Source organism: Carlito syrichta, unplaced genomic scaffold, assembly GCF_000164805.1.
Source record: "Carlito syrichta isolate Samal-C Ts95f unplaced genomic scaffold, Tarsius_syrichta-2.0.1 Scaffold303111, whole genome shotgun sequence".
NCBI lineage: Eukaryota > Metazoa > Chordata > Mammalia > Primates > Tarsiidae > Carlito > Carlito syrichta.
Window position 1 is genome coordinate 1,823,231 of NW_007247207.1, and position 11,450 is coordinate 1,834,680.

The window sequence follows — 11,450 nt, forward strand, 5'->3', positions numbered from 1 at the left end:
AAAATAATAAGTTCTAGTGTTATATGGTACTGGCAGGTGACTATAACAATTTATTGTATACTTTCAAATAGTTAAAAGAGCAGATTTTGAATGTTCCCAACACAAAAAAATTATAAATATTTGGGATGATGGGTATGTTGAGTTCCCATGATTTGATCATGACATATGTACATGTTCTGAAATATTACACTAGCTGAGCTCAGTGGCTCAGCCTGCAATCCTGCGCCTTTGGGAGGCTGAGGTGAGTGGACTGCCTGAGCCCGCGGGTTCGAGACCCGCCTGAGCAGTGAGACCTCATCTCTACAATAAATCAAAAAAAATCAGCCGGGCGTAGTAGCGTGTGCCTGTAATTCCGGCTACTTGGAAGGCTGAGGCGGAAGGATCGCCGGAGCCCAGCAGGTCAAGGCTGCGGTGGCCGGGAGCGGCCACTGCACTCCAGTCTGGGCAACAGAGTGAGACTCCAACTCAAAAAAAAAAAAAAAAAAATATCACACTGCACTCCATTAATGTCTGCAATTATGTGTCAATTTTTTTAAACATTACCAAATTAACTAGTTAATAAAGAGAATAAACTATAGGAATTATGGCCATAAAATGTTGTTGCATAAAGTAGTGTGTTGACAGATGAAGTCAGACTATCTGAATTTAAATCCTAGGTCTACCACTTAACAGTAATATGCAAGGTATTTAACATCTCAAGGTCTCAGAATCTCCATCTGGGAAAGGCAAAATATTAATAACAGCACAGACCCTCATAGGGTTATTGTGAAGACTGAATCCATGTAACACACATAGTTTAGTGCCTGGAATGAGGGTGGGTAGGTGGGGAATGGACAAAGAGCATGAGCGCTCTATACTCATTATCATTAGCTTTGTTGCCATCATAATCATCAAGCCATTTCTCAAGTACTTACTGGAAAGGTATATGATTTTCCATTAGGAAAAACCACTTCAGTTGCTTCAACTCTACCAAAAGAAAAAGAAAGAAGTAAAATATTTAAGGAAAAAAATGTTCCATAAATGCTAGAAACATGTATGGTTAATGAATCTTTCATATGGGGTACAACTACAACCTCAACACAATCTATTATATTCCAACACTGTTGTTTGGATTAATCGTCCTATATACAGTACTACTCTATTACATCTCCATGGTTCCCACATCCCTTTAGACAGTGCTCACGGGGAAGGTTTATTTCCCAGTACCGCAAAGCATGCATCTTACATGTATTCCTTGCCAATAGTGATATACACATTCCAGGTTTTACCAGAGCAGCGTGTTACATGACCAAAGCTAACTGATAAAACCACTGAAATGCAACCCAGTTTAAAAAGAAAAAAATAATGATACTACCCATACAATTTCAGACATGCTTTCTACAGTTATATATTTATTTTCAATTAGTACTCCAGAATAAAGTATGCAGTAGACATTTGTTAAATATTTTTTAATTAAAAATATTCTTTGAAAAAATACAGTAATCTTACTGATATATATTATATACATACTATATATGAGATACACATCTTGCTCTTACATACTTTTGCTTAGCTGTTCTTTGCTGTTCCTCCATCTTTACATTCTCAAGTCCTGTGATCCCTAAACACAATTCAAATTTCATTGCCTCCATTAAGGCCTTCCCAGATTGCTTCAGCTGGCTGTAACTTGCTCTCGCAAACAGCCAGAACACCACGGAAGCTTTTTAAAATAATTATCACTCTTACTTTATCTATTATTTATGCATATGTCTTATCTTCCCAGATTATATGGTCTAGGTACAGAAACCACATTTTTCATCTTTCTATTTATCACAAGCCCTTCAACAAAGGTGCTGAATGAACTTACGTAAATTGATTCTCACAATATTCACTGAACATGGTGACAATATTATCAAGAACTACTTTTGCCTGCAAAGGGAAAAAAAGCAAATGTTATGGTAACTTATAAATATACTCTCTACTCAGATGGAGATGAATTTATATTTAATATAATCGAGTCCCCAAACATCTAAAAATTGACCTTTACACGTACATTCTAAGAGTTGAAGTATAATAAAAACCTAATAAGTAGGCCTGTTCTTATCTTCAGGTGTTCTGCCTTTATGCAATTCTCTGAGAGTTACAAGCCACAACTGAGACAAACCATTTGGTTTCCCCTGTCCCCAGCCTTGGGTTCAGTAGGTTTCAAGAGAGACAAATGGCTAATTACTGGAGTAAATCTTATCGATCTCATAAGTCTCTGAAGTCAGACTGTGAATTCTGGTTCAACCATTTACTAGCAGTATGACTCTGGGCAAGCTACTTTTCTTATCTATTAAGTGGAGACAATGAAAGTTCCTATCTCATGGGATATTAGAAGGATTAAATGCATTAACATATATAAAACGTAGAGCAGTGCCTGGTACCTAGTAAGGGCCATGTTAACTTGTCAAATTATTTTTCTCGTTGAAAAAAGTTCTTAGGAAAAAATATAGTAACCTCATTGGAATATATGCTTTGCTCTTATCTATATTTTACTTTTTTTTTTTTTTTTTTGAGTTGGAGTCTCACTCTGTTGCCCAGACTGGAGTGCAATAGCCGTTCCGCCACCGCAGCCTCAACCTGCTGGGCTCCAGCAATCCTTCCGCCTCAGCCTTCCGAGTGGCCAGAATTACAGGCATCCGCTACCATGCCTGGCTGATTTTTTAATTTATTGTAGAGATGAGATCTCGCTGCCCAGGCAGGTCTCGAACCCACGGGCTCAGGTAATTCACTCACCTCAGCCTCCCAAAGGCGCGGGATTACAGGCTGAGCCACTGAGCCCGGCATATTTTACTTTTATAAATAGACATCAGAAAGGATATCCAATATCTGCAAATGCATGAATCAAAAAAAAAATTTTTTTTTTTAATGTTAAAGAGTAAAAAAGCTGTATTATCTTGACAATATTTCTGAAGGCAAGTATGGTACATAAAGTAATAAATGAAACAATTTACAATGGTCTCCAATCCTGCAAAATGTGCATAATTGCTATTTATTTGCTCTGCTTTTATACTCCAGACTACTCCAGCTATTCAAGTTTACCTTTCTTCATTTGCTTAACTGTCACCTCACTCTATGCCTCACTTAACAGTATAAAGTAAGACGGGTATGATGGCTCTTGCTTGTAACCCCAGCACTTTGGAAGGCGAAGGTAAGAGGACTGCCTGAGCCGAGGGTTTGAGACCAGCCTGGGCAACATGGTGAGACATCGTCTCTATAATAAATCAAAAATATTAGCCAGGCATGGGGTTGCATGCTGCAGTTCCAGCTACTTGGAAGGATCACCTCAACTCAGCATGTCGAGACTACAGTGGCTGTGAGTATGCCACTGTACTCCAATGTGGGCAACAGAGTGAGACACTAACTTAAAAAATAAAAAAATTAAAAATTAAAAATAACAGTATAAAGAATATGCCACAGAAAAAAGCCTTCACAGCAATCCAATCCAATATATAGAATGGCTAAAAGTGAGTGAACAACTGGTATTCTACATATTCTAGATATCTTTGTATGCATATACCATTTTATCAATTTGCTGCATAAAACTTCTTTATAGCCAGTTTTTCTTCTTGTTTTACCAAGTACATAAAGGTACCAAATTATTTAACACTGAAATTAAGTCAACTAAAATAAACAATATATATAGACCTCATCACAATACTTACTCCATTCTCTGTTTTACCAGTTAAGTATATAGCTAACTCTCCCACTAGACTAGTTCTTTGATGTCAAGAAACATAAAACTCATTATTAAATTTCTAGCACTAGAAAGACATTAAGTGCTCATTAAACATGTGTTGAATTAGTGAAAGCACCATAACTAAAGTACAGAGTATCTACATCTTTTTAGTTTTCTAAATTTCTACGATGTAATCCCAACTACAAAATGAACATATTTTAACCACACAGCCTTGGCCCAGAAGAAAAATCTATCCTGTGTGATAGTACAAAAGTAGAGTGAAAGTTTTCATTACCTTGGTAAAGTCAGTTCCTGTGCATTCAATAAATACATTTTTAGTATTCACAGTTATTTTGGAATGATCCCCTGTAATGTATACAAAACGATAACAAAACAACCAGTTTCAGAAATATAAGTATACTATAAAGCTCAGCAAAACTGAAACTACATGTTAAATTTAGAACAAAACATAAACTAACACCTCAGAAAAGGATATACAACTTTTATCTTCAGACGCTACTGCAACTTAGAGAATAAAGACAAAATAATAACAAGCCTTTACTGAGTACATACAATGTTTCGGGTGCTATGCCAAGGACTTAACACAGGTTATCTCTTCTCATCTTCACCAGAAGCCATAATGTAACTACTGGCAAGAATCTAAGATTCAGAGAACTTGAGCTACTTGACCGTGGTCACCAGCAGCAAAGCTGACTAGGCTTTAGCTCTAGTTAACTCTGAGGCCTATGTTCTTAACTGCTAAAGTCCAAAATCTGGAGACAAAGAAGCTGCTGTTTAGCATCATAAATCAGCTATGTCTCCTTTTCACCTCCAGAAAAGCAACCATCTATGGTTTAAACATCATTAAATTTTGTAGTTGCATTCAAGCTGCCTCATTAAAATACCCTTCAGAAAAAGGAAAAAATGTAGACTAAAAGTTTTAATTTAACAATAAAACTATAGGCAAGAGAGTCTGAGATGGAGTGAATTACCTGTTAAAGACATCAACACCCAAAGACTGACATTGAAAGTAATTTGTAAATGTATAATCACATATACATTTATAAATTACATAAAAATCAACAGTAAAATATGAAATAAATGAATGAAAAGAACTATTAAAATTTACAAAAAACCTAAGATTCTTAGATTAAGAGTTATTTTGTTTTAGCCAAGTCTACTGAGAATTCTATTGAAATGCTATAAAGTATAAAAGCAAATTCTATGATGCTTAAGAAATAACTCACCATTGATGATCGGAGGCATTGAAAGGATGACACCATTGCTATCATAGATAACCGGGTACAGGGGTTTATTTTCAATGATATGTAAATAATGTTTAAGATGATTATCAGTCTGAAAGAAAATTAAGTCAAATAAAATTAGGTTTTTATTTCTATCTCTATAATCTGCTTGCATACCAGCCTAATATAAAAAAGAGGGTAAGTCAGAAAAACACTAAAACAGTCCCAAGTTAGAGAAAGCTCTACATTTACAAGACTTCCTAATATAAATTAATGTCTCAACATCCTTATACAACTTCATCTTCTAATGGGGAGACATGTAAACATACTGGGCCATTTTTCAAAAGTGAAAATAGACTTGTATTAGTATGCCCACAACATCTCAACCAAAAAGCAAATCATCACAAAACTATTTAGATATATAGGAAGATATCATTTGCAAATCGGCCAAGGATAACAGATGCTTTTTCGAAATGATACCCACCTTTTCTATTTATTATATGCAATTTAAAGTGATAACTGAATTCATTTTCTCTGTTGAACTCTAAATGTTAATAACAGAAGATAGTTTTTATAGTAATTCCTACAAAAAAAAAAAAAAAACCTAGCTAAATGCTATGTTCCTTATACCAGCATGAGTTTCAATTAGACCCGAATATAAAGATTACAACATAGTATAGTCTACGTCAGTGGTTCTGAATCCAGCAGTACATTAAAATCATATCTAAGGTCAAACAAACAAAACTGTGTCCAGGCCTCATTCTAGATCAAGTAAATCAGCATCTCTGGGTTGGAGCCTAGACACTGCTATTTTTTATTTATTTTTATTCATTTTTATTTTTTTTTTCTGAGTTGGAGTCTCACTCTGTCACTCAGACTGGAGTGCAGTGGCCGCTCCCGGCCACCGCAGCCTCGACCTGCTGGGCTCTGGCGATCCTTCCGCCTCAGCCTTCCAAGTAGCCAGAATTAAAAGCATGCGCTACCATGCCTGGCTGATTTTTTGATTTATTGTAGAGATGAGGTCTCGCCAAGTTGCCCAGGCGGGTCTCAAACCCACGGGCTCAGGCAATCCACTCACCTCAGCCTCCCAAAGGCCGGGATTACAGGCTGAGCCACCGAGCCTGGCTCCACTGCTATTTTTTAAAAAGTACTCATAACATTTCCCTAATTCCAAGACTTGACTTTGAAGAAATGTCATGATTTTTGCATAGGTGTTACATAACAAAAAAGAATATTTACCTTGTATATATTCATCAGTTCACAGGCTGTATACTCCTTGGTCTTATTTAGAGGCTTAAATTTGATATCTGAAGGACGCTTTGCGGTGTAAGTAAATGGGCCTGACAAAGAGTCCAAGTCATGGGTACCAATGGCAACCAATGCTCTTCTCCTAATTGTTGAGGGATAGGGGGAGAAAAGAAGGGAAAGGAAAGGAAGACAAGAGAGATTTGACTATTCCAAAGCGGAAATTCTAAAGACAACACAGACTATGTGCTTTAAAAATTTTAGACACTTCCCTAAAACAGCCTATTGTTACTCTATATCATCCTTAGAGGAATATAATGAACGAATTCTCACAACCATTAAAAGTAATGAGAAATTATCAAGTTACTTAAAACACATTATTTCAGTAGTTGAAGAAAATTACTGACCATAATGCTTTCCCAAGTACTATTACTAGAACATCTTTAAAGTCAGTATTTCCGGTCGGGCTCAGTGGCTCAGCCTGTAAACCCAGCGCTTTGGGAGGCTGAGGTGAGTGGACAGCCTGAGCCCGTGGGTTCGAGACCCACCTGGGCAACTTGGCGAGACCTCATCTCTACAATAAATAAAAAACTAGCCGGGCATGGTAGCGCGCGCCTGTAGTTCCAGGTACTTGGAAGGCTGAGGCGGAAGGATCGCCAGAGCCCAGTAGGTGGAGGTTGCGGTGGCCAGGAGCGGCCACTGCACTCCAGTCTGGGTGACAGAGTGAGACTCCATCTCAAAAAAAATAAAAATAAAAATAAAAATAAATCAGTATTTCCTTTGCCTTCTGTTAACCTTTTTCTTCTTGATGCCCCAAGTAAACATAAATAATGTATTACATTAAACTACCAAGTTGCTGTGTTTCTTAGCTCTTCTGTATTTTCCTCATTTTCTGTCACGCTTCAGTTATGGAAAGGAAAAGTTAATTTTAAGAGCTGTGGGGCCAGGAATGGTGGTTTACACCAATAATCCCAGCACTTTGGGAGGCCAAGGCAGGAGAATCATTTGAGATCACGAGTTAGGGACCAGTCTAGACAACACAGTGAAACTCTGTCTCTACAAAAAAATAAAAATAAGAATTAATTGGGCAGGATGATGTGTGCCTATTGTCCCTACTCAGGAGGCTAAGGTGGGAGGGCACTTGAGCCTAGGAATTTGAAGTTACAGTGAGCTATAACTGCACAACTGCACTCCAGCCTATACAACAGAGTGAGACCCTACCTACCTCTTTTTTTTTTGAGTTGAAGTCTCACTCTGTCACCCAGGATGGAGTGCAGTGGCATACTCACAAACATCCCAGCATCTGCTAGGCTCCAGTGATCCATCCACCTCAGTTTTCCAAGTAGCCAAAACTACAGGCACATGCTACCACGCCCAGCTAATTTTTGATTTAGTGTGGAGACAAGGTCTCACCAAGTTTCCCGGGGTGGTCTCAAACCCACAGGCTTAAGCAATTTACTAGCCTCAACCTCCCAAAGTGCTGGGATTACAGGCTGAGCCACCAAGCCTGGCTGAGACCCTATCTCTTAAACAAACAAAGGCCAGGCCTGGTGGCTCACTCCTGTAATCCCTGCACTTTGAGAGGCAGAGGCAAGAGGATTGTCTGAACCCAGGGGTTCAAGACCAGCCTGGGCAACTTGGCCAGACCTCATCTCTACAATAAATGAAAAAAATGTGCTGGGTGTGTGGCATGCACCTGTAGTTCCAGCTACTTGGAAGGCTGAGATAGAAGAATCGCCCGAGCCCCAGCACGTTAAAGCTGTCATAGCTGTGAGCATGCCACTGCATTCCACCCAGGGTGATAGAGTAAGACTCCAACTCAAACAAACAAACAAAAAAAAAGAATTACATTTAAAATTTCATGTGTGAAAAAAAGTTCAAAAGTTATCAATTTCAGTTGTTCCACAGTTTATCCACAAGAGATTTAAGGTAACTATAGGAATCCACAGTAAGCTACAAAATGAGGAAGAAAAAAAAGAAGCAGCAAAATAAAACAAAGCCAGAAAATGTTAATTGTAAATTAGAATCTAAAGGTCTAACTCTTAACAAGGAGGGTCAAAAATTAGGCTCTAAGCTTTCTAACAGTCACTTCATAAAGAAAAACTTAACCGGGCTCGGTGGCTCAGCCTGTAATCCCGCGCCTTTGGGAGGCTGAGGTGAGTGGATTGCCTGAGCCCGCGGGTTCGAGACCCGCCTGGGCAGCGAGACGTCATCTCTATAATAAATCAAAAAATCAGCCAGGCGTGGTAGCGCATGCCTGTAATTCCAGCTACTCGGAAGGCTGAGGTGGAAGGATCGCCGGAGACCAACAGGTCGAGGCTGCGGTGGCCGGAAGTGGCCACTGCACTCCAGTCTGGGTGACAGAGTGAGACTCCAACTCAAAAAAATAAATAAAAAAATAAAAAAATAAACTTGGTCAAAATTTATGTTAAAATTCCTTGAAATCAGTTTAAAATGTATGTGCACATAAAATGCTTAATGTTAAATTTTGGTGAACCTCTATAACTGGTGAACTAGAACTTTAATAAAAATGGTTGAACTGAACAGAACTGCCAACAAGCAAAAAAGTGTTACTTTATTCAGTGAATTATGAAACCCAGAACTGTCACAGGATGAAATACACATGGTTCAGTAAATTTAGATAATTTAACAACTGACAAATTCATGGGTAAGAAAGTCTGTGTTTTCGCTAGGCACGGTGACTCACTCTGCAATCCCAGCACTTTGGGAGCCTAAGGCTAGAGGATTTCCTGAGCCTACATGTTCGAGACCAGCCTGAGCAAGATGGTAAGCCCTCGTCTCCACAATAAATCAAAAAAATTAGCTGGGCATGGTGGCATACAACTGTAGTTCCATAGCAATTGGCCTTCCATATGACCCAGCAATTCCCCTATTGGAAATATACCCAGAGGAACTCAAATCATTCTACAAAAAAGATACCTGCACACGTATGTTTGTTGCAGCCCTATTCACAATAGCAAAAACATGGAACCAACCATGTTGACCATCAAAGCTGGACTGGATTAAAGAAAAGTAGTACACATACACGATGGAATATTATACAGCCATAAAGAAGGACAAATATATGGACTTTGCAGCAACGTGGATAGATATGGAGTTGATCATACTCAGTAATTTATCACAGAAACAAAGAACAGAGTTCCATATATTCTCACTCATAAACAGGCCTTGAACAATTATAATGCTATAAGAAAGCGACTGGCGGTAGTGGGAAACTGTCAGGGGAGAAGAGGGGTGGGACTGGCAGTTGAGGGAAACTGTAGGGAAGGGAGGGGCATACCTTATCAACAAGGGTACCTGCATGATCAATGTTTGCACACCTAACGCTGAAATGTACCTCACATCTTTGTAATAAAAATTTTTTTAAAAACTCAAAAGTGAGTAATGGAAAAATAATAATAATAATAATAACAATAACAACAAATGTAGTCCTGGCTACTTAGAAGGCTGAAATGGAAGGATCGCCTGAGCCCAGCAGGCTGAGGCTGCGGTGGCCATTAAGAATGCCACTGCACTGCAGCCTAGGCAGAAGAATGAGACTCCAACTCAAAAAAAAAAAAAAAAAAAAAAAAAGCCTGTTTTCTTAGATATTAATATTGGTCTCTTAATCCTGAAATGGTATTTCAAAACATCACTTAATTTCAACTTCTGGCCGGGCATGGTGGCTCAGTCTGTAGTCCCAGCAATTTGAGAGACTGAGGTGAGAGGACTGCCTGAGCCCGGGGGTTCGAGACCAGCCTAGGCAAGCTGGTGAGACCTCATCTACACAATAAATCAAAAATAAGCCAGTCGTGGTGGCGTGCATCTAAAGTTCCAGCTATTTGGAAGGCTGAGGCAGAAGATCAACTGAGCCCAGCAGGTCGAGGAAGCAGTGGCCATGATTGTGCCACTGCACTCCAGCCTGGGTGACAAGAGTGAAACTCCAACACACAAAAAAAAATTTCACCTTCAAATCAATCACAAAAAAAATTTTTTTTCAGATGAATCAGAAAACTAAGTATTTTGAAAAACAAAGGACTGGTTGGGCATGGTGGTTCAGCCTATAATCCCAGCACTTTGGGAGGCCAAAGAGAGAAGAATGCCTGAGCCCAGGGGTTCAGCCTGGGCAACTTGGTAAGACCTCATCTCTACAATAAATCACAAAAAAAAACCTGCCGGGCGTGGTGGCGAGCGTCTGTAGTTCCAGCTACTTGGAAGGCTGAGGCGGAAGGATCGCCTGAGCCTAGCAGGTACAGGCTGCAGTGGCCATGAGCATGCCACTGTACTCCTCCAGCCCAGGTGACAAGAGTGAGTCTCTGCTCAAAAAAAAAAAAAAACGAAAAACAGTAGACAAACATACACATATACATAAGCACAAAAGACACCATAAAAATTATTCAAAGAAAATACAAAAGAATATGCTTAAAATTGCAGAGTAGACATCCACTTAAGTAGGCCACAAAACCTAAAAGTCACATAGGAAGACTAATAAATATATCAGCCCAAATTCAGAACCTTGACCATGTGTAATGGCTCACATCTGTAATCCCAGCACTTTGGAAGGCTCAGGTGGGAGGATCACTCACTTAAGGCCAGGAGACTAGCCTGGACAACTTAGCAAGATCCTATCTCTATTAAAAGAAAACCTTATATATTCTAAAGACCCCAAAAGCAAAAAAGTAAAAGACACACTGGAAGAAAAGGTTTACAACATATGTACAGAAAAAGGATTAACATTCCAAATGTAGAAAGATATGAAAAAACTAAAAATAGTCAGAAATCAAAATTTTATCTAACGTAATGGTAAAAACTACAGTCTGGCTGTAGAACAGCAGCAAGTGAAAGCTGAAAGAACAGAGCAGAAAACTGAGCTGCTGTCATCTGCAGAAGTTTAGAGCCTGAATCTAGCTAAGCATTCAAGAGTCTTTGCCCACATTAACAAAAACCACTATTCAGAAAAATATAACAAAATCAAGAGCCTCTTCCCTAATACCATACTCTATATGCATCAAAAGGCAGTGAACATAAGAAGAAACATGGAAATAGGACACATACTCCAGACAATTAAGTCCACAGAAACCAACAATAAGATGCCCTAGCCAAGCTCGGTGGCTCAGCCTGTAATCCCGCACCTTTGGGAGGCTGAGGTGAGTGGATTGCCTGAGCCCGCGGGTTCGAGACTTGCTTGGGCAGCGAGACCTCATCTCTACAATAAATCAAAAAATCAGCCAGGCGTGGTAGTGCATGCCTGTAATTCCGGC

At 39.1% G+C, this 11,450-nt stretch overlaps 1 protein-coding gene across 3 annotated transcripts in view; it reads right to left on the minus strand.

The window, feature by feature from the left end:
• The window catches only part of FARSB (phenylalanyl-tRNA synthetase beta subunit), an 82,994-nt gene that overhangs the window by 52,924 nt on the left and 18,620 nt on the right, over positions 1-11,450 (minus strand). For all 3 annotated transcript variants that reach the window (XM_008057711.1, XM_008057710.1, XM_021712163.1), the window contains 5 exons: positions 6,184-6,334; positions 4,948-5,056; positions 3,996-4,066; positions 1,847-1,908; positions 915-966 (listed from right to left, as the gene is read on the minus strand). In XM_008057711.1, the coding sequence (XP_008055902.1) occupies positions 915-966; positions 1,847-1,908; positions 3,996-4,066; positions 4,948-5,056; positions 6,184-6,334 (445 nt within the window). The remainder of the gene's footprint in view (positions 1-914; positions 967-1,846; positions 1,909-3,995; positions 4,067-4,947; positions 5,057-6,183; positions 6,335-11,450) is intronic.